A 23401-nucleotide genomic window follows, 5' to 3' on the forward strand; every position below is an offset into this window, starting at 1 on the left:
AAGTCCATTCCCTTGATTCTTTTTTTATTTTATTGTGCTTTCCCACAACTGCAGCAGATTCTGACTAAAGGGTTGAGAAAATGTTGCTGTGTTTTCACTCCTGCAGCATTTCACTGTTCCAGCTAATTGGCAGGAACTGCTTTTCAGGATTTATAATACAGATACATGTGTGCTGTTGCAGGACTATAGAAAACCACTAGAAAGTCATCTTTTTTTCCAAAGATTTCCACATTTCTAATTTAGCCCTTGTGCATGGAGTGTTTGCGTGGGAAAGCCCAGTAGGATGTGGGAGGATAAGTGAATCTGATGCAGCTAATACTTGCTTTTGTTGTGGTTCTGTGCCTGTATGCGTCTATGGTCACAGGCTTCTCATTCATGACCAGGATTCCTGGATATATAAATACTGCGAAGAAATAATAACTATGCTTATGGCCAGCTTGAAGTTTCTTTCTACTTAAGTCTTCTTTCTGTATATTTTCTTTGTCTCCTTCTTCTGTATCCCTGATTTTTCCCAATGGGAATGTCTAAGCCTTTTCTAACTAAGCTCTTTTTATCCTTTGTGCACACCCCTCTCCCAGATGGACCCATATTTGGCCTCTGTGCTGGTCCATTTCTGGGTGGGATCTTGACTCTAATAAAAGTTATATAACAAGATTTCGAGTAACTTTACTAGAGCCAGGATTTCATTCATGTTGTTCCTTAGGTCTTCATTATCTCCTTAAATTTGTATCTGTCCCATTTTATTTCCCTGTTTTTGCTTCTCTGTTGTTTAGTGTTTCCCTTCTCTTGCCCTCTGTTCAAACAACCTCTCATTTCTCTTGTGTCTTGCTTGACCATCTCTCACTCCTTTCCCAGTTTCCCAACTCCTCTCAAATTTACTTTTCCCCTTAGTCCTCTCATCTCCTCTTTTCTTTTCCTAGCTCCATATCAAATACGCATTTCCCTATTCCCCAGGCATGCCATACTAATTTTTCCCTCCTTATTCCGCCTCATGTTCTGCTAACCCACTCTAATGTCCTTGTTTATGAAGAAAAGTAATTACTTAAGTTTATGCAACCGCCAATGCCTCAAGCAGAAGTCCTATAACCTGATTTGGACTTTCTTGAAGTCTGAAAATAATTGGACTTTGCACCTTACAGATAAAATCTTGATTCTTCTGACCATATAATAAAAGCATAAAACAAAAATAATAGAAGTAGTCCAGCTAGGGGGGGATGAAATCTTCCACTGGAACAGGGTCAGAGAACAACCTACAAAATGCAGAATCATGAGAATTGGGAATGACAGAAGGGACACACATACACAGCTCTGAATATCCACATGCCTGCCAGTTCATGGTTAAGTTCTTACTGTTGGGAGAGACAGCTGATGAAATTAGGGTTAGGTACATCCCAGGGAGGAGTGCAGCTGCCTGGTGAAGCAATCCACATGAAAACTGCAGAAGTGCCTGATGGAAATACCCTTTACCATATCCTCATTCAGTTTCCACCCTTTCCCCATAAACTGAAAGATGTTTCTATGTTCAGAGGAAGTCAGTGGGGTCAGTCACTCCTGGATTTTACTTGAGAATTAAATGAAAAAAATTCCTTCTGCCCTTCTCACCATCTTCTACTTACAGAACAGCCAACCAGTTTCTCTTGTACATTTTTCCCATCTCCCTTGCCTGGATATCAGCAGTTGCCACACCCAGCACATCATAAATCAGATTTTCAGAGGATATCCATGTGTTCATTGACCTGAAGCAGTGACTAGAAATCCTCTTTTTTACCAATTATCCTAGCTGCTGCAGCAACTTCTTGTTGGTGAAGATTAATGTGACTGCTCCCAGTAATCTCACAATAGCAGCACAGTAAGTGGTTAATTCACACCACACACTCAAATGAAATTGAGCTGTAGGTGAATGGAATTAAAATTCCCTGGAACAGAACATCCTTTCTGTTCTCCTGATCTGCCTCTCATTACAAAGTTAATGCTACCCGGCTCCTCCTGGAGTCAGAAGGATAGTTTTGGCTCCTGGTGAATGGGTTGCATATACATATATATGTTATGCAAAAGAAATTGTGCACCTCTCAAAATATCTTCTGCAACTGTTGAATTCAAGGGGAACAAAGAAGGGCACAGCAACGTAAGTTGCTCTTGTTCTTTCTCTGTTGGGCTGTAAAACTCAAGTTGACCCATAATAAATTATCCTTCAATCATTAATCACATAGCAAGGAACCCATGTATTTCCCTTAAGGGAGGGTGGGGGGAAGAAAAAGGAGAAGAGCAAGGTGGCAGTGTCACTGCTAAAGCTGGGACATCCCTGGCTTGTGTTATTAGATACATTCACCTTCCCCCTGTGTCTGACAGTGCTGAGAGCTCACAGAAACAGTGTCCCATCATCTGGACACCAGCCTAGAGGGGCTGTCCCACCTTTCTGCCAGCTATCTGTGGATCATGTGCTTTGTGCAATTCCCTCACATGTTCTGCGTGTTGTTTGACACAGGGAGGATAGTGATTGACGGGATAGACATCAGCAAACTACCTTTGCACACGCTCCGCTCCCGGCTCTCCATCATTCTCCAGGACCCGATCCTGTTCAGTGGCTCCATCCGGTAGGTGTATGCCATCAGGGGGTGGCAGGCAGCATTGCACAGCCTGCCTGCCATGGGAGCTGTGCAACAGGAGAGGATGGAAAAGGCAAGGAACCTTCCTAGCTCAGTCCAATCCATCTGCACAGCCTGCCCAAGGGACATCCAGTGACACACACAATGCCAAAGTGTTCATTTGCAGAAGGCCTGAAGGTAATTGCAGTAGCAAGATTCCTGTTACTGTTTTCTTTGCAGCTTTAATTTGGATCCTGAATGCAAGTGCACCGATGATAGACTCTGGGAAGCTCTAGAGATTGCTCAGTTGAAGAACATGGTCAAGTCATTGCCAGGAGGCCTTGGTATGTCTGAACCAATCTCTGGCACCATGGACCAATAATGGGATCATGCAGGCACACAAATAAACAGATCCATCCCATCTGACACTCTGGATCATCATGTAGGAGCTGACAGGCAAATAGTGAAGATTCTCTCTTCATGCTAGAGGGAATATTCTTATTGAAAAGCTGAAGAATAGTCTGTTTTCCCATGCACTGTGGAAAAATCCTGCAACACCTCAGCATCATGGTGTGATTCTTGGGGCTATCCTGTGCATGGCCAGGAGTTGGATTTTGATGATCTTTGTGGGGTCCTTCCAACTCAGAATATTCTGTGATTCTATGATCATAGTGGGATAATTAGTAAGGAGAAAAAAAAAAACAATTTTACCTCCTTTAGCAGAACCTGGCTCTGCCAGCAGAGCTGTAAACATTGACAGAGCATTTTTCTTACCATTGCAGATCCGTTTCATGAAGAAAACTCATACATTTATTTCCATATCAAGCATATTTCATATTACTAAGATATTACCCTGCAGCCTACCAGATTTCCTATCAATTTGTGCCAACTGTTTGTTTAGTGATATATTTCTCCTTTCCCAAGAGGCTGTGCTCATTTTTCTTGGTATCCCTCCATCCCACTGGTCAGTCAAGATTATGGTTATTGTCTTTCATGGGAATTTTGCTTGGCCCTGGAATAGTGCACAGGCAGAGCTCCTCAGGGGCAGCATTTCAGGGGTGCAAGATTCACAGGAACTTGTTTTGTTACAGATGCCATGGTCACAGAAGGAGGGGAGAACTTCAGTGTGGGGCAAAGGCAGCTCTTCTGTCTGGCCCGAGCCTTTGTCCGCAAGAGCAGCATCCTCATCATGGATGAAGCCACAGCATCTATTGACATGGCCACAGTGAGTACAGCAATTAGCTAATTATGGATCTACCAGGAGAAAGCCATCTTCCCTAAGTGTCAGCCATGAAGCCGTGAGATCTCTGTAGCAGAAAAAGCTGGCCGTGGTTTTGTTTCTCTCAGGATAAGATGAAATGCTTTCGAGAACCCCTGTTTTCACAGGTGTGATGTTTCACTGCTGGGAAAGAGATAGTGTGGAATATGCTTGAAAACAAGTGAATTAGAAGTAACAGGATGAAGTAACTGAAGTGAGCCTTTTCCTCCTACAGGAAAACATCTTGCAGAAGGTTGTGATGACTGCTTTTGCTGACCGCACTGTTGTAACAATAGCAGTAAGTATTAAGCCAGAAAAAGCTCTTTTTCCCTCATTCCTCAGGCAGTTAATCTTGCCCTCCACCAGTTAAACACCACTGTATAAAACTAAAAAAATCACAAAACAGAACTAAACCACGAGTCCAGAATATTCCCATGAAAGCAGAACAAGTCAGACACCTACTATCAACCTGAAATTTTGCAGTAAATGCTGTCTTGCTATTAAACTAAAACACTTGGATCCGAACAAAGACTTTACAGGGAACTTCAATATCTGCATTGTCTCCAACAAAATTTGAAGTCATTCTCACTAAAAAATTGAAACCAAATGCATGGCTTGAACCATTACTGAAAGTTGGATCAAAATCTAGGTTTGGATTTTACCTCTGAAGGCTATGTATGTATAGTGCCTACAATCACGGCACAAATTTATGAGTTGAGATTTCAAAATATTCTTGGTGTGGTTTGTAAAGTTGGGCTATCTTTTCTGTCTTTTGGAATAAAAAGCTGGGTTGACAATAAAGGTTTTAAAAACTGGAACAATGGGAATTACCTCCCAAAATAATACCTTTTCAGCTAAGGGTTTATGATGTTTTTTCCCATTTTCCTGCCACTTCCAGTGCCCAAAAGTTCCATATATCCATGCATGTCCATGCATACACATGCACAGACATGTGCTGGATACCATTAAGAATATTTCCATCTTCTGACAGTGACATTACTCAAGAAACAGAGGTTTTCTCCACGAGATAAATACGTGTTTCAACAGCTGTTTCATTTGCCTTGTCTGGAATCCAGTCCTGTGGTTAGAGATTACAGTCAGGCCTCCTGGACTCTGGTTTCAAGCCTGTCAGTGAATAGTTTGTGTCAGGCAAGCCACTTAACCCAGCTCATTTACAATGTGCTCCAAGGTTCTTGGCTGTGTAAATGACGAAGATCCTGGTGGTGAAGTTGTTGTCCTTCAGTTGCATGCTGTATTGTCCTTCTGGCTGGAATCTCACTTTTCTTTGGCTTTGCCTTTCCAAAGTCAGTGTCCCAAGTGAAACAGCACACATTAATATGTAGCTTTCCTCATGGAGCTGGCTTCATTCCTTCTCCTCATTCACAGCTGATCCTTCCTTCACCCACCTGTTTCTCTGTTCTTTTTTCCAGCATCGCGTATCTCACATCTTGGATGCCAGTCTTGTCCTAGTCCTTTCTGAGGGCTTTCTAGTTGAATGTGACACTGCCTCAAACTTACTCCTCAAAGAGAACGGCCTGTTCACCACTTTGGTGAAGACTCACAAGTAGACTCTCTCAGTCCACCCTGTTCACAGGACTTCTGGCTCTTTGGTAGTTATTTTTACCTCTTCAGTTTCATTTCACTTTGCTTCCTTTCTACTGCACAGCTTCTGAGAGGACAGTGCAAGAAGGTGTTTCTTCTGTGGTTCCTGGGTTTGTTTAATTTCATGATTATTTATGCTGACCATACCTAAATCTTAGACATGCAGCTGACATTGAAACTACCATGTCAAGGAAATCCAACCCATGAAGTGATCGCTGACTTTCAGCCTGTGTAGTGAAATATCACACTTTTAAGAGTTCATCCCATCTATACCTGACTGGCTGTATTCATATGGCCTTGAAATTAAACTCAAACTGGTTTCAAACCTGTAGCCTATGGGATTAAGCTGTTGCCTGGAGCATGCTCAAATTAAATCTCAGAGGGATTTACAGAAGGAACAGCCCAGGAGTGCCCTGAGATAGATGGAGAGCAGACTGCTGGAGTGCAGAGAACAAGGAGCAGAGCAAGATGCTATAACACCTGACAGTGCATTTATTTTTAGTATTTTTAGGCTTGGTGGCAGAGCCTGTAAAATAATTGAAGATCTCTTCAGGTTGAAGTACAGGGATCTATTCCAAATATTGCTGTAAACAGGGACAGCCTTTCCCTGACGGGGTTTGCCTTGCATGAGGCCCATTAGTGAGAATTATCCAAATGAAAACCTCTGTTTGCTTTCCTTCGTGCCAGCACCGGGTTCACACCATCCTCACTGCAGACCTGGTCATTGTCATGAAGCGAGGGAACATCCTGGAATACGATACTCCGGAGAACCTGCTTTCCCAGGAAGATGGCATCTTCGCTTCCTTTGTCCGGGCTGACATGTGAAGAGCCACACGATGCATTTTAACAGCTTATTTTTAAACAGATGAAATGCAAATATTTTCTACTCAGTGTAACATCACTTTTACCTTTTTTTTTTTGTTTTGCTTTTTTAGAGCTTTTCTTTTCACACTTCTATCTTCCAAAAGAATAAAGCCTATTGCTATACACGCATGCCTTGAAGCAATAAAAATGTCACTTTATTCAAAGCTACTAAACTTCACACACACACACATGCCCACACAGAGGGAGAAGTTTTCACTTCTTGGGAATTTGGCATTTTCCTTAGACTTTTTATTGACTTCATTTTCCTTTAAAGAGAGCAAAAGAATGCACTGATCTTATAAACTGCATATGTTAATGCTGGATCCAGCAATAAAATCGTGCAGTTTGTCAAGGAAGCAAGAGGTTCCCCAGATGCATCCTGTCCCCAGAGGGAAAAATTAGGAAAAACATCCAAGCCCATAATGCTTGGGGCAATCTGCTGCATTCCAAAGGCATAAACTTTGCTCTCCAAGTTGTAGTGGAGGGGCAGTGAATGAGGGAAAGGAATTTCATCAGGAATAAGGACATTCTTCCTGTCCTTCACTTTCGTAAGCACGCTTCAGTTGTGACAAAACTATTTTCAGCACAACGATGGTTTATTCCTACAGTCAGTTCCTAAATCCATATTCATTCTTCCAATTTTCATCAAAGATTCAAATCATACTATGATTATGCATGCTTTGATAGGCTTATAGAGGAATTTTGTACAGTACCTCCAGACTTTGTATTGAAGTTGATCTGAATTTATAAACTTGATATTAGCCAATCCTTTAATCATGTCCACTAAAATATTCTGCTTAAAATGGCATGTGATTAGCCAACCACTAATTTTTTTATATGTCTTTAGTCCTTCAAGTTCTATTTGGGGACAATCTTTATTTTCCTTTACACATTTGTGGCCTACCTCAAAATCAGATCTAGTGCAAGGAGGTGTGATTTTCAAATTATTGCTAGATCCTCAAGAATGCAGGTGAAGTTGGACACATATTTACATCAGGCAGCTTTGCAAAGGCTGCCTGCACCTGACTTTCACATGTGGTTAGATTCTGACCCATGGGCAGTAAACAGCCAAATGGAGTTTCACAGGCATATTTTCAAAGGTACATCTTGAGAGATCAGCTTCACTGGTAATACTCAAGGTCATTCTTACTCACTTACTGCTAAAAAATTCAGGAAGACTTAAGCGCACTTAAGCGTATTTTTAGTGTCATTAAAATAACATAATGCACAGTATTTGCCCCCTCCCCTCATGCCCAAAAATGCAATTAATTTTGGAGAAGTTGTAGGACTTGAAATTGGGATTACGTTTAGTCTGGCAGTGTAAAAATGATACAGTGGTTTATCTTTTTAAATTGATTTTTGGAGGTTTTTATTTTCTCTGAATTATTGGAAATAAAAGCTGTGTGACACAACTAAACAAAAGAGCTCAGTCTTGAACATTTTATGAGGGGAAGTACTTCTGTGATTTCCCTGTCTACTGCTGTGAAAAAATTTTTGCTCTTTTCTGGATCAATTCCCTATGCTGACCTTTGTCATACAAATAAAATACATTTTTAAAAAGCAGATGCCTGCAGCAGAAGCACATATTGTTATCCAAATTTCATGGCCAAAAGGCCAAAATTATTCTTGATTTAATTTAATTGTCTTCAGGGAAAAGCTAATTGGATTCCCTGCTGTCAGACTTGGTACAAAGATGAAGTACAAAAAGCTTTGTTGATCTGTGTGTCTCTGGTGGCGATGCAATCCTGATTTATTTTAAGTGGTGCCAACCACTCCAGTGAGATCCCTGTTCCCACCACATTAAAGGGCTGCCACGGGCCTGGGACTGTGTCTTGTAGTACTTAAGAGGGTCAATAATTAGCACCTCTTTTCTCTTAGGTTTTTCCCAGAGCCATTACAGGTGTGAGAAGCATCTTTGCTCACCCACGCCTGTAGAAGTGAACTCTGCTGTTTGAACATGTGGAACAGAAAATCTCTGATGTGGTGAGGAGAACCTCATCATGCTCCAGTTCTTTGGAGGGAGGAGTGCAGGAATATTGGCCCCAGTGTTATATTCACCACGAATGAAGTGTTGGGTGACTACTGCAGCGTGTCCCACTGCTGCCCAGCAGGTTTAAAAGCACAATCTCATTTCTAAAGCAATTAATCCTATTCAACACAGACAAATCTTACAAGAGAACATAAACCACCTGCTGCAGACACAGGAGATCTCCTCCTGCTATAGCTGCTGTCCATATGATGGTACAGACTCACCAAGGGCTTAGGCTGAACAGTTTTTGTGTTTCCCACTAAAGGAGGAGGGTGTTTCCAATAGCTGCACAGCTGTTTTGTTACTGAAAAGGGTGCAGAAGGGATGAAATCTTTGAAACAAATTTGGTTTGGTTTCATGTAAAGGTCTAAAATGTGTCCCACTTGGGAGCAGTTTCCTAAGGCTGTGGCATGTGCACAGTAAAGGAAACATTAGCCTGGAGATTTTGCATCTTTGACTCTTTTCACACTGCCTCTTCTGCTCGTAGGCCCTTCTTCTCTTCCACAGACTCCTTGCTCTTTTTTCTTCACCATCATCTTATATCATAGCCCTCTGAGGCTCCTGCTTTATCTCAGGATGCTCCTCATTCTGCCTGTTCCCTCCCACTCCTTCCCAGTTGAGCTCCATGCCCCCTGCCCCATTTCTTCTCTCACACAGCTCTGCACTCACTCTCCTTTCCCCTTTCCTGTCTTTCTGTCATAACACCCCTGCTCTTCAGGGGGACACTTACTCTAGTGGCATCATGGTTTGGGGTTGGTTTGTTTTTCTAAGCATTAAACTAAGCAAGCTTTCATTATTGTGATATTATGCTTCAGAACTATGAAGTTCTTCCTTTTGCAAAGGAGCTTTGAATGTGAACACTGGCTATGTGTAAAATTAACTATGGACAGACGAAAGTCATCTCTGTAGTAGATCCTAAATAGTATTTCTTATTACCGCAGGCTTGGTTCCTACGGTATATCACTGTGTCCTGCAGCCATAGGGAGGAGGAGGAAGAGGAGATCGAACAGGCAGGAATTGTGCAGCAAGATTGATTTATTTAATTATTTTACAAACTCTTTTATAGACTTTTTTCTTCATAGTTTAATTGGACAAAGGACCAGCCACCCCTTGGGGTGATTGGCTAAAATCCTAAAACATCCATTGTCAAAATATTTTTCTACTATACCATAAACAAGACTTTTCAAGGTTGCAGGTGGCTTGGTTGTTTACATAACTCTGCTACCTCTTCTGTGAGAGAGAAAAGTCTCTCACGGACTTAGAAAATAGCAAGAAAATCCTTGCTAGCAGCATTTTTGTACCTACAATTTCTCATCCCATCTGCATTCATTTTTCTGGTAACTGTTTCTGGAAGAGAAACAGCAAAATAGAAGGAGTAGATCCCTTGTTGCCAATCATAGAATCACAGAATGGTTTGGGTTTGGAGGGACCTTAAAGCTCCTCTTGTTCCACTCCCTGCCATGGTCAGGGACACCTTCCACTATCCCAGCTTGCTCAGAGCCCCATCCAGCCTGGCCTTGGACACTGCCAGGGATGGGGTAGCCACAGCTTCTCTGGGCAACCTGTGCCAGGGCCTCCCCACCCTCACAGGGAACAATTTCTTCCTCATATCCAATCTAAACCTGCTCTCTGTCAGTGTGAAGCCATTCCCCCTCCTCCTAGCACTTCACTCCCTCACAGAGTCCCTTCCCATCTTTCCTGCAGGTCCCTTTAAAGTACAGAAACTGGCTGTGCAACTGCTTGTGGAGCCACAGCAGTGTTTCTTAACCTTTGGCTTACAACCCGTGGGTAACTTTCCTACTCCTTGAGCCGGGTCTAACAGCTGGCACAGATCAAAGTCTACCTTCCTGTTCTGTCGCCGTTCATCACACTCATCACAGCGTGTAACAGCTCATCCCTGCTTCTTCTAAACTAGAAATATCCCATACAACCTTTACTGAGCCCGAATTTAATCATGCTGGGAAACACTGCAACTTCCCCTGAGCAGTTTGGGATAGCTCTGTTAAGCCAGGGGCATAAGCAAGGCAAAGTCTGCAGGGAGAGATCTCTGCTTTGTTAGGCCAAGTGATCCACACAAGAAGTATCTCAAGTGTTTGTAAGTTCCAGTCTCACTGCAGAACTGAAAAGGCTCTTTATTTGCAAGAGTGTGCCTGCTTTTCCCAACTGTATCATTCAGCTGAAAGAATATATTCTCCAAAGCTTCTCAAGCACTTGCTCAAGCCCCTTTTAGGTTTGTGTAAACTAGCAGAACACCTCTGCTATAAATTTGTACACCTCCATGCAACTCAGTTAGTACCAACAGGAATATAGCCCAAAGAAGTTTGCATCTCATTATATGTAAAACCTCTGCAAAAAGCAATTGTATTGAATTGTGTTTTCTTAAAATATAAATACAATTTTGAATGTGGTCAAGTAGTAAAAACTCCTTGTACAATGAATTGCTTTATTTAATTGATTGTGCTCTTTTTGCTTCCCAAAGCAATGGACTGTCGTGTTTTATTGCGTAAAGATGTTAATTCATTCACAGACAGTTCTGCTAATGCATCATGATAAGCTGAAGGAAACCTCACATGAGCATTTTACACAAGCTTTGTAGGTATTTTATCAAATAAATAAGTAGACATATAATGCACTTGAGTCAACAGCTAGCTTTATAAAAAAAGCTGTGGGCAGGGGCCGTCTTTTCATTACCATATTTCCATTAGCCAGTGTCAGAAGCTGGAGGATGTTCCCCTTGGAAGCACTATAACCCCGTGTCCCCAGTGTGATACTGCCAGTCGAAATCAGCTCTAAAGTATCCACTGAAACCACAGCGCCACTTGTAAAAACCTCTCTGGAACAATGATTCTCCCATGAGTTTTGATTAAAAGCAAAAATTAACTCAGTATATTTGTATCCTCGAGTAGCATCTTTTGAAAGCCTTATTTAAAATCGAAATATGTTACGTAAATTCTCTGATATGAATTCCATGGTGGCATGTGAAGAACTCCTTAGTTTCTTTGGAAATAAATCCTTTCAGAGGCAAAACTAAGAGACTACTAAGAAAAGTCTGAAAACAAAACTGTAAATCAAATTATTCATTGCCATGCAAACATCCCAATCATTTCCACATTGGTTTTTTACTGCTCTGTTTTTTCTCCACTAGAATTGACCTCTGTGCAGAACTGTGGGGAAAGACTATCAGGTATTCAAATTATCAAAAAAACTGTCCTGAGGCAGAAGTTCTCTGACTCGTACAAATTAGCAACTTGCTGATGCTGTCTTGGCAGGATAGCTTAAAGCATTGGCTTGAATGAAGCTAAGAAGCTTCCAAGTGTACTCTGTCAAGAGAAGAGAGATTTTTAGAAAATCTATTTACTACAGTTACTAATAATTATTCACTATTGGCAGCATTCATCTGCTGCTAGGTACTACCCATGCAAACAGAACAGACATTCCTGGCAGGAGCTGCTCATTTCTTTAATATAATAAACCACATTCTGAACACTATAAACAAGCAGTCATTTAAAAAATATTTTTAATTGGTTTCTGTTAGGTGTAATTGTCATTCATCACGTGCTTGTCATAGAACACGGGGATTTTCATCCCAAGAACTGCTGTATAATAATGCAGCATTCAGCTCATGACACCACACTGCACATTTCAGTGGCCACTGCATTCATTCCCATGTATGTATATTAGTCTGCTTTATACATAAATACATTACATGGTTATACAACCTTTGGATTAAAGGTATAAGTAAGTAATGAACAGTCCCAGCTAGGACTGCCCAAAAGAGTTCCTCATAGCTATTCTCATGACATTTCTTAACTCTCCCTTTAATTTACTTCAGGATTTTCGGGCTATATCCATAAATATCACTTCCAACGTGCAGTAAAATATTTAACCATGTAACTAAGGAACTAATGCAGCTTCGTGTAAATGACATGGTCCAGATCTACCACCCTTCAGGATCACAGCCACAGATGCCCCAAGGCAGCATATTCTTGCTTATTTAATGGTTATATGTGTTTTTATTCTACCAGCCACATTAGGCCCTTACTCTTTCAGCAATATGACCATTAGATTTCTCTGTCAGAGGCAGGAAGGTTGGAGTCTAAGAATCTCTGAGTACTGTGGCTGAATTATTCAGGTTTGGGGCCATCTGCTTCTTCAGTTCCCAGCACAGCATCTGAGATTTGAGGGCTTGGAGTTGCCAGATATTCTATGATAAGGTCTGAATTTGAGAATGGCATCTCCCCTCTGTCACTGGCACAATCTCAATTTAACCCTGGAAAAGCCAGTGACCAGAGAGGAGAAGAACATAACGGACACCACACTCTAGGAACACAGCTAGAGACTCAGTGTAACCATGTTCAACCCACCTAGAAACTGATTTACAACCATCCCATAACTTATGTCATGGAGAGGCAAGGAAACAACCCCAAACTGGGGTTGCTCTTCCCAGAGCCTTAGGATAAACTCCAGAAAAAGGTATGTAATGAACAAACTTCAGTATGCAACTTACATTGGACCAGGGGCACTAGTCACATGTATTCTGATGATAAAAACTATTTTTGTCCTGCTGCTCTTGCATGAAACAGGAGGAGAAAAAAAGAGCTGGTTCAGGGTAACAGATGCCCTTAGTTTGCAGTTTCTGCTCTTTCATGTTTGATGGATGTCCTGCCAGCTCATGTAGGGAAGAGTTCACCCACGCTATCCGAATATGGCTTATCAGCTTTGTGTCTCTGTGGAAGCCTCTAAGTGCATGACATCTCTGGACGCCTGCAAAGTCATCCTATCTCTAAGCTAAGATTAGAATTTCAAACAAAACTTATTACGAAGCAGGATTTTCTGAAAGGGCTGGACATGGCTATAATGGGGAAATTTCAGATTCATGTCTAAGCGCATTATTTAATCCTGTTTTTTAGATAGGCATAGTTGTAAAGTGATATTTACCATAATATCACTAATGCTTGTGGGTGCAGGGGAATGAAACAGCAAGAAGGAGACACATGAAGGGCCTTAAGAAAACTGGACCTAAAACTGTCATCAATTCTGAGCATTTTTTTCCTGAAAAGGCTGTGTTCACAACACTCAGACACCATGTTCCTTACCAAACGGGTTAGGAGATGTTTTAGGAGATTTTCCCAGCTATTACTTGAATCTCAGACTCAAGTGTGCATGTGGCAACCAAACAAGTATTTAAAAGGTCAGAGGGGACGGGTTTTAGTAGCTGTCACTCCCCAGAGCATATTCATACACTGGAACTTAGGGAAATGGATGCTGTGCTCAGAATCATGTCTGGAGCTCTTGATCCTCACATCCCTGTGGTCATGGCCCAGCAGGCTTCCTCAAAACTATAATCTCCAGTAAAAGTGAGGAGGAAGGCATCTCTTCCAGTATAGAACAGGCAGAGAGGAAAAGATGGGATTTTATGAACACTTTTCCTGCACTGTATGATGGTGGGTGAAAGGATCAGTAACTTCTGTTCAGTCACACTGGGGCTGTGCCAGGACTATTTGTGTGTGTTTGATGGATCCCTTCCTATCTCAGCTACAAAAATTCCAGCCTCTGCAGGGTGCCCAGTGAAGGGGGAGGAAACCTCCAGCAGGTTAGTGGGGAACATGTGGGGCTGAGAGCTCACAGGGGACTCCTGACAGTGCCAGTGCTGGCAGAAGTTTCTGTTCCACTTCAGTAGATTGAGGAATGTTACTCCTTGCTCCCACCTGCCCTCAAAGATGGGTTTAATCCATTTTTTCAAACTACCTGCTAATCCACACTCTAACTTAGTGTCACACAGTTGCACTCACTACCAGCAGAGATGGGGTGGGGAGCACAGCAGCAGCTGAGGGGCTGAGCGAGAAGGGGATGGGGTCAAAACCAGCCACACATGGGTTATGCTCTGAGGTGGCAAGTAAATAAAGCAACATTTCTTTCTGTGCTCCTGCTTAGAAAGCTGTGGCTTTCAAGAACTTCAGAGGAAACTGTGTGACCGGGCAAGTGGCATGAGCCAATCTGTGTCAGAAGCAAAGTCATACAATTCAAGGATCTCATGGAGAAGTGAGGGGTGGGGAGTGCTCCATGCAGTTCCCAGACAGTTATTTTGAGTTGCATCTAGCAGCCGTACTGGGCAACAACAATCTTGTTTCTATCCCTAGAACAGAACAAATACTTCACAGGAGCTAAAAGGGAGAAGGGCAGAGGAAAAGAATAAGGAAAAGGGAAAAAGGAAAAGGGAACATTTTTTTTCATGTGTATCAAACCAGTTACTTCCAACAGTTACATCCAAGTGAGATGCACTTTTGGAGACTGCATGAAACAAATGAGTCAGCCCCTCTAGAGCTGTCTCTGCCACCCCATTTGTAGCAGGATCATTTCCCAAGTTCTCCAAGCCCGGCCCACAAAGTGCCACACACCAACAATGCTAACCCTGCAGATACCCATCCAAGTGACTTTATGTGTTTGTACTCAGAGTCTGGTTAGAATCTAAACATATTTGGCTTAAACCCTGATTTTTCAGCTTCCCATCTGCCTAAAGTTAATTTCACACACAAATACTTAGCTAATTGCCTAATATGACTGGAGCTTTGCATCTGTCTCTCCTCGGGCTACCGGGTATGTGGTATTAGCAAAGGCCAGTGCTGGAGAAGTTTCCAGGAACCACTCATCTATTTAAAGCTGAGCACGTGCATGTGTTCAGCAGGGTGGATATCTTCAAGCTGAGGATTACACTGCCTGTCAAAGGTGCCTTCTCAGTTTTTCCAAGCCTGAACATGCTTAAAACCTTCCTGATTGCAACAGGTCTGTCAAACAGTTCCCTAGTTTACAGAGAAGAGTGAGGTATTTTGTTCTGTATAAATTTTATACCCTACAGGTGATTCACTTGAGTGGTACACAGAAAAGTTTGGAACCTCCCTACCGTACACACACACACTCACACTCCTTGGATTTGCAGTTAATCTGACACAATCTCTGCACTTGGCTTCATTAAAATCTAAATTTAGATATTTTCATAAAGTTGATGTACTGTTTATTCTTCCTATTACAAACCCTAAGACCTCAGGACAAAACAAAAAACAAACAAAAAACAAACAAAAAACAAACAAAAAAACCTGCAATTTCCAAGAATGCAAGTTTCCATTAAACACAAGGGCCAAAACTGTAAACCTCAACCAGTGGGAAAGAGAAAGAACTTCAGTGATTTCACTGGGGAGGTGGGGGAGAGGTTGTTATTGTGCATAATTCCTCCTATACCCATCCCAAATACAAGCCTCCATCTGCCGATGCCCATTGCCCAGCTGAATGGGCCTGATGCGACCTGTGAAAAGAAATGTCTTTCCTCCTTTTCTTGCAGAGACAGGTAATTAAGTTTGTCCAAAGCTGCAAAGGTCATGAGATTCTGGCTTTGGTCCCCCAAACACTTACGCAAAAGCCTCGTTTTCTCTGTCTCAGCCAGATTCGAGGGAAGATAAAGCCAGCACAACTCCTGGCTTGCCAGGGGAAGCAGGCAGGCGCGCAGCTTTGTATACCCAGCGAAATGGCACAGACCAGCAGTGTTAGCGCCTTGCCCCACTGCTAAATGGGCCGGAACCTGCCTAAAAGCCCCGAACCCATCGGGCACAGGCACCGCGCAGCGCAGGGAGCTGTGCGCCCGTGCTCCGCATCCCGACCGCGGTTCCCCGCCCCGGCTCCGCACCCCGAGCGAGCCCCGCACCCGGAGCGAGCCCCGCACCCCGAGCGAGCCCCGCATCCCCAGTCCGACTCCCGCCCGGCCCCTCCGCGCATCCCCCCCGAGCCCCGCCCCGCTCCGCCCGGCCAGCTCCGCCCGGCCCGGCCGCGTCCCGCCCTGTTCTGCGGTGAGTGGCGGCGGGGCCGGGGGCCGGGGGGGTCCCTGCGAGGCTCCGGGGGTCAGGCAGCCCTGCCCTCCCCCGGTGGGACGGGCCAGCCGCCGGGGAGCCGGGCTTTCCGTGGGTTTGTTCTGTCACCCGTTTGGGGACAAAGTTTGGAAATAAAGGGAGGGTTTCCCCGCCTGATCCCGGAAGGGAAGGAGAGCTGGGAGGGAAAATGCGACCGCTTGCTCTGTGGAGTCCCGTTCCCTGCCTGCCGCACCTCCAGCTCAGCCCCTTCTTGTGATGCTGTCGGGGGACGGGGCAGGGGCTCCCGGCGGGCTGCTGGATGCGCTGCGGGGCTGCAGCCGTAAGGAAGGAGTCTCCACACTCTCTCCGCAGACTAACTTCGGCTCAAACCACAGACATCTGATTCTTCAGGTCCTGAAGGATGCGAATAACTTAGTGCTTCGTGTTCCGGTACCCATCTGAGCATTGCTGTCTCCCGGAGAAACAGCCTGAGGAACCGACCTGGTGTCTGTCACGGTACTTTACACCGACTTTGTGAGACTGCTTTGCAGCCTCCCTTCCTGCAAGGAGTCTCCTAATAGCATCTTTCATTTCTGCTACGAGCTGATACCGACTGCTCATATTAAAACGATGGTCTGAGAGAGGGAGGGCACTGCAGAACCAGCATTTAATGTAGGGGGGTTTGGCAGGGGGTACCTAATCGGGACTTCTTGCACAGGTGACAACTCTGACCAGGCTCTCTCTATTTTGCAGGGTAAAGTGAGCCCTGCGGCGACTTGCTAGAGGGACCGTCCTCCATTTCGCATTGCTGAGTGGACTATGGTGGCAGGAAGATGTTGGCTCGCAAGAGTATCATCCCTGAAGAGTATGTGCTGGCACGGATCGCTGCTGAGAACCTGCGCAAGCCGCGCATCCGCGACCGGCCACGCAAAGCCCGCTTCATCGCCAAGAATGGCGCGTGCAACTTGGCCCACAAGAACATCCGTGAGCAGGGGCGATTCCTGCAGGACATCTTCACCACCCTGGTGGACCTGAAGTGGCGTCACACGCTGGTCATCTTTACCATGTCCTTCCTGTGCAGCTGGCTGCTCTTTGCCATGATGTGGTGGCTGGTGGCTTTTGCCCACGGCGACATGGACCCGAGCACGGAAAACACTTTGAACAGCACGAAGTGGACACCGTGCGTGACGTGTGTCAGGTAAAGTAGAGTTTGGTGGGATGAAGGACGGGGAGGGACAGAGCTGCCTGCTGTCCTGGCGTTGTCTGAAGCGCAGCTTTTGGTTTACATGAACCGTTATGTTTGGTTGAGACAGTTGAAAAGTGCAGTGTTTTCCTCTAGATTGCGTAAACTCAGCAAGCCTCCCGGGCTTGGAAAATACTGTACTGTAGATGTCTTTGATTCCTTACAGGATCTGAAAGAGAGGGAGACCTGCTGCTTTTCATGTGTCTCCACACTCTGTGGGTAACTCGATTGCCTGTCGAGATAAGAGCCTGCTGCAAGAGTGGGTATGTGTTATATGTATTGTAACGTTGTCTACGGCAGCGGGAGCATCCCCAGCGCCACGCCAGCGAGAGGTGCTCCCTCCAGAGCAGTTCCCACGAGGCAGGGAACCAGCCCTGGGTGTCACGCAGGGCACCAGCCACAGGTGCCAGGAAATGTGTCACTTAGGGCCAAACTAGGTGTGTTTCAAGATGAATCCCATGAGACTCTTAAATATGCGAGGCTTCAAAATACCTTGGTGAAGCCACAGGCCAGCAGTTTGACAGAGGAGCACTTTCCACACTGTGCATGTGTCAGACAGTGAAAGCTTAAGGGATGACTGGATTAAATGTCACCTGTTGAAGTATTTTACTCTCCATCCCCAAAGCCACAACAGTTGTCAAGGCTCTGATAAGCTGACACAAACATACATGGAAGAGAAGACTGTGAATTGCAGGTGGGGTAAGCCATAAGATCACTTCAGGATCTCATCAATTAAATCTGCCTTTGTAGCACTAGGTTTTTAGGTAGAAAAGTCCTGGTTCTCTACCACCAGACTGCCCCAGATCATCTGCCTTTATACATTGCAGTGCTGTGAGGGTCTGGGGGCCGCAGAGTGCTCTGAGACATCAGAGAATCCACTTCTCTTTTCTTCTTTCCCACACAAAGTTTTGAGGCACCTCACCAAGTCTGAAGGGACATTGTATCTGGCCCATGAGGTAGCAGGCATTTAATTCTCCCTTTGTTTTGACACTTCTTTTGCTAAATGGAGATTTTCCAAGGTAAAATAAGAGGAGAATTTTCCAAGCTAACCTTCACTAGGTTGGGGGGAATTGGAGCAGGGGTTGCTGTTTTATTTCTTCTCCAATGCCTGGCCACAAGCAGTTTCCTCTGAAATGAGATGTCATGACCCAGCTTGCGCCCGCAGGAGCGTTACCCCTGGCATTTCTGGGATTTGTGGGATCTGTCCAACCGGAACTAGCAAACAGCTACAACCCTGCAGCTCGTCAGGGTCAGCTGAGGGGACGTCCCTGCACGTGGCTGGTGGCTCCCTTGGTGTGGCTGCTGGGTCACCCCACCGGTCCTGAGCTGGGGGCCAGGGGCTTCATGCCACTGGGGCCAGGCACATCCACAGCCAGGACTCTACCCCTATTCCCTCCCCGTAGCTACCTGTGGCTCTTCCAGGACGTCTGCTGGGAAGCACAGTGAATGAGTCAATAGAAATTCTGGTTTAGCCCATGCCAAAGAACACACACCCCTCCCTCATGGGGTGTTCAGGCAGCAGCTGCTCCAGTCCAATGTCCAAGCCATGGGAAATCTTTTCCTTTCCTAGGGAAATCTGGCCACCACTTTGGCCAAAGTCATGAAGTAATGATGTGATTGCTGACATCTTTAAGAATGGCAAGGTTTTGGGTGTAAAATATCTTTAGTATTGCAATGCCAGAATCATGGCAAATTGTTTTTAAGCTACTCCCCTGAGATTTAGGCCCACAGATATTTCAGGAGAGCTTTCTTGGGTAGATGCCATTACATATTTATGGGAAAACCTGGCTTTGGAAATTTTAACCAGTGCCTAGAGCTTGCACAGCACTTTCATTTTACAAAGTACTGCAGAAATTTCTAAGCCTCACAGCTCTTTGCCACAGAAAGCAAACATTATCCAAAAAGGAAAGCTGTTACACAGCTCTGGGGGGAAGGACCTGGGAACAGTGTGATTTGCACTTACTCTCTCCCATTTCACATGGTCAAAATGCTTTACAAACTTGCTCTTTCACTTACTTCCACTGTTAAAAAGGTGGATTTCTTTCTTTTTTCTTTTTTCTTTTTTTTTTAAAGAAATAATATTGCTAAGGGAAGTCAAGTTATTTACTGGATGGATTTTTAAACTGAATTAAGCTGAATGAAGTTTAATCCAGAAGCTTCATTCTGCATGTAAATGAATATTCATGAACACAAGAAATCATTCCATGGATTCTATTAACTCCTTCATCTCTGATTTCTTCAGAGTGAAATACAAAAATAACCCCCCTCAATACAAAGGAACTTATTAATGATTAAGAAAAACAGCAAAGGCAAAAGAAAAGAGTTATTTCAAAGATATCTGTGCAGAGACTGGCTGGTTTTCTGAAAGACAGACTTTCTCATTGCATTCTCATTATCCCTAGTATTGCCTATGCTACTTGAATGTGTCCTTGATATACCAGTGAAAATATGGCTAGTAAATAAAAAAAAATTAAAAGCAGATTAATTGAAAAGCAGAGCAAACCAAATGAATGATTAAGACCTATCTTCATGGGCAGGATATATTTTCCAGGTATATCCCTGTTAAACATTGGGATGCTTCAGATTTATTGGATTGTGCTTGAAGGATGTATCTAGAAGGAATAAAGGAATAAATAAATATAAAAGGAAGTTAAGGACCCTGATATATACAGGGGATATGACTTTGTGGCTACTATAAAGTATTTTGGGAAGTTTGTGGACAGCATTTTCTGACATCCAGCACCATAGCATTTTAGGGTATTTAACTTAACCCACACTTCTACATCCCACTTCTGTGTTGACATTTTCCAGCTGGTCTTTCCCTGGCAGTGAGCTAAACCCAAGCCCTGGGTCACAGGGCTGTGCTGCTGCCAGGGTGTGCAGGGGGTACCCTGGGGGCCACTGGCCTCTCTCTGCAGCCTCATCCTGTTCAGTCACAAGATGAGCAAAGGTTTGGGAAGCGTCACAAATCTGGGAAAGCCCCATTCCCCTCCCTCCGCAGGAAATTTTAGGTCACAATTCAGGTAGCATGAGTGAAATGCTGCAGTTTTCCCTGTTTCCTTTCCCTGCATAGACTGGTGGAAGGATCTCAGTGTGCCAGCTGACTGCCCACTCTTGCCAAAACCACCTCTCTCCACCAAGAGCTTCATGGGATGGAGAAGGTGGAAAGCACAGCTGTTCCAGAGCTGTTCACTAAGCCAGTGGGCAGCCTGTGCTCCTGGACAGAGATTCCCTGAGCAGCTCAGGGTCACCCAGATGGTCTTTGAGGAGCTCAGGCTCTGAGGTCTCCCCTTGCCACCATCAGACACCACACCAGCCACACAAATCTAAGCCACCTAGCATGCAGTGCTTTGGCTGGTGTTAACAGAAGGCTTATGTGTACTAGAACCATACAAACAGGTCCTTAAGTTTGTTTCTGGAAGTACATGTTAACAGCTTCTTAGTCTGTGCTACATGTCCTGAGAGTTAACTGGGTGCAATCTTCCCCTACAGGTCCTTCACCTCCGCTTTCCTCTTCTCCATCGAAGTTCAGGTGACCATTGGCTTTGGGGGCAGGATGATGACCGAGGAGTGTCCCCTGGCCATCACGGTCTTGATCCTGCAGAACATTGTGGGGCTGATCATCAACGCTGTCATGCTGGGCTGCATATTCATGAAGACGGCACAGGCTCACCGGCGGGCCGAGACGCTGATCTTCAGCCGGCAGGCGGTCATTGCCGTCCGCAATGGCAAGCTCTGCTTCATGTTCCGGGTGGGGGACCTGAGGAAGAGCATGATCATCAGCGCCTCGGTGAGAATCCAGGTCGTGAGGAAGACCACGACCCCTGAAGGAGAAGTCATACCCATTCACCAAGTGGATATCCCTGTGGATAACCCCATTGAAAGCAACAACATTTTCCTGGTGGCTCCCTTGATCATTTGTCACGTCATAGACAAGCGGAGTCCTCTTTATGACATATCCGCTTCTGACCTGGCGCTCCAGGACCTGGAGCTCATCGTGATACTGGAAGGGGTCGTAGAAACCACCGGCATCACAACACAGGCGAGAACCTCCTACGTGGCAGAGGAGATCCTGTGGGGTCACCGCTTTGTGCCCATCGTCACCGAGGAGGAAGGCGTGTATGCCGTTGACTACTCCAAGTTCGGCAACACCGTCAAAGTGGCTGCGCCACGCTGCAGTGCCCGGGAGCTCGATGAGAAGCCCTCCATCCTCATCCAGACCCTGCAGAAGAGCGAGCTGTCCCACCAAAACTCGCTGAGAAAGCGCAACTCCATGAGGAGAAACAACTCCATTCGGAGGAGCAACTCCATGCGGAGAACCAACTCCTCGCTCATCGTGCCCAAAGTGCAGTTTATCACGCCCGAGGGGAGCCAGAGTGCCTCAGAAACGTGATGCACAGCTTCGTGCCAGGGCACTGGCTTTGGAAGGAGGAGGCATCTGAGGTATTTTGCTTCAATTTCCTTTTACTTAAGAAATCAAGAACACGATGCAGAAGAGAACCATGCAAGAACTATTTATTCCATTACTTACTGAAAGCACCCCCTAATGGCATTAGAAAACACCTTAGCACTTAGTGTATGAATTAATAAAAAATGGCACGTACACTAAAGAAAACACACTTCACTCATGTAATATAATGTGTATTTATACTTGTTTTAATGGCATGCTGATTTTTTTAATCATATTTTTCCTATCAAGAGTCTCTTTCTTCTGCTGGCTGTCACAAAATGTGGGGCTTTCCTATGTAAGTGAGTGCTTTCACGAAACTTCTGCATTCAAGAGCTCCCATGGATTTTGTGCATGACATTTGGATGTTGACCTGTTTGTGTGAATTCCTTGTTCTCTTAAAGGGAATAGCTAAATTCATCACGGATTTCACTGGAGAAGAGCCACCATTTTACCTTTGGTTTTCCAGGCTTTTTCTTTTTTGTTGGTTTGTGGCAAGGGCATTATGAGAGCAAATTCAGGTCAGGTGGAGTGACCTGTCCACCCCACAGGAAAACTGGTGTCACTCCAGGTAGGAAAACCAGCGAAACAACTGAGTGCTGCTCTTCTTCTCAGAGTGAGATACTTGGCTGCAGGGCAACACACATCTTAGAGTAGCTGTAGCCCAAACTGAGAAATTCCAGTCCTCCTGGCTGCCACCTGGGCATGTGTTTCGCTGAAATTATTCAAGCTGGAAAAAGTAGATGCCTCTTTAACATTCTCGTCACGTTGGAAGACCAAATCCTGTTTCGCTTTCTCTGATAGATTCCTACATGGAAGGAAACACGTGTACTTGCTTCACTTACTTTTCATAGGATTAAGTCTGCTTGCTCCAGCAGAAGGTTATTTTTTACCAGTGGGAACTCATGAATGGGAATGAGAGGGAAGCCTGCCAATAATACTAGAGATAGCATTTTCAAAACTATCTGAATGGTTTTCAGGGGCACTTGGGTGCTGCTGCTGAATTCCTGTTTTTTAGCAGTGCCTCACCTGTGTTTTTATATAATCTGGCATTGATAATTGGTGGGAAGCAGCTTTTCTCTTCAAATTAAGATGGGCATTTGTTACCTGGAGTCTTCCCAAAAATGTCATCCCAAGTTTTTCTACAAGAATACATAAAAATAAGGCAACTAATTCTGTCACATTTGGTAACCTAAATTAATACGTTTTTTTCCTGAATAAGCATAACTATGGACAAGTTCCTGTTCAAATCTCTTGCTGAAATTGTCTTATGTCTGTGGCTCGAGGGAAGTATTATCTTTTTTTCTGACTTTCCAAGCCACTCAACCATTTAAATACTTTCGGAATTTTAAATGTTTCCTTTTTCCTGTAAGGTGAAATAGTCAAAAGCAATGCTGGATTCTAATTCTCTTTGGAAATAGCACATCAGCAGTTGTTGGATGGATGGTTTCAGGCTTCATGAGGTGTGGGGTGGTGGCAGGGAGGGGCATTGCTCTGAGGTGTGGACTCCCTGCATTCGGAACAGGTGTTCTCCA

At 44.5% G+C, this 23401-nt stretch overlaps 2 protein-coding genes across 18 annotated transcripts in view; both read left to right on the forward strand.

Annotated features, from left to right (window-relative positions):
- ABCC9 (ATP binding cassette subfamily C member 9) overlaps window positions 1–6272 on the forward strand; it is a 68506-nt gene extending 62234 nt beyond the window's left edge. For all 17 annotated transcript variants that reach the window (XM_082280152.1, XM_082280158.1, XM_082280146.1 and 14 more), the window contains 6 exons: window positions 2486–2594; window positions 2826–2929; window positions 3677–3810; window positions 4079–4141; window positions 5274–5453; window positions 6133–6272. In XM_082280152.1, coding sequence (XP_082136278.1) covers window positions 2486–2594; window positions 2826–2929; window positions 3677–3810; window positions 4079–4141; window positions 5274–5411 — 548 coding nt within the window. In that variant the 3' untranslated portion in view covers window positions 5412–5453; window positions 6133–6272. The remainder of the gene's footprint in view (window positions 1–2485; window positions 2595–2825; window positions 2930–3676; window positions 3811–4078; window positions 4142–5273; window positions 5454–6132) is intronic.
- A 9953-nt stretch (window positions 6273–16225) lies between these two features.
- KCNJ8 (potassium inwardly rectifying channel subfamily J member 8) lies at window positions 16226–22320 on the forward strand. The gene is made up of 3 exons (XM_082279745.1): window positions 16226–16692; window positions 16930–17374; window positions 20912–22320. Exons 2-3 carry the CDS (start codon window positions 17010–17012, stop codon window positions 21810–21812), a joined length of 1266 nt encoding a protein of 421 aa, XP_082135871.1. The 5' UTR covers window positions 16226–16692; window positions 16930–17009; the 3' UTR covers window positions 21813–22320.
- The last annotated feature ends 1081 nt before the right edge of the window (window positions 22321–23401 follow it).

The sequence above is a fragment of the Coloeus monedula genome, assembly GCF_965178545.1.
Source record: "Coloeus monedula genome assembly, chromosome: 4".
Lineage (NCBI taxonomy): Eukaryota > Metazoa > Chordata > Aves > Passeriformes > Corvidae > Coloeus > Coloeus monedula.

What these genes read in the sequence shown, in the direction of transcription:
- KCNJ8 (XM_082279745.1), top strand. Translation starts at nt 17,010, where the DNA reads ATGTTGGCTCGCAAGAGTATCATCCCTGAAGAGTATGTGCTGGCACGG. An exon ending in CCGTGCGTGACGTGTGTCAG is followed by an intron (nt 17,375 to 20,911) that starts GTAAAGTAGAGT and finishes CTTCCCCTACAG; the next exon opens with GTCCTTCACCTCCGCTTTCC.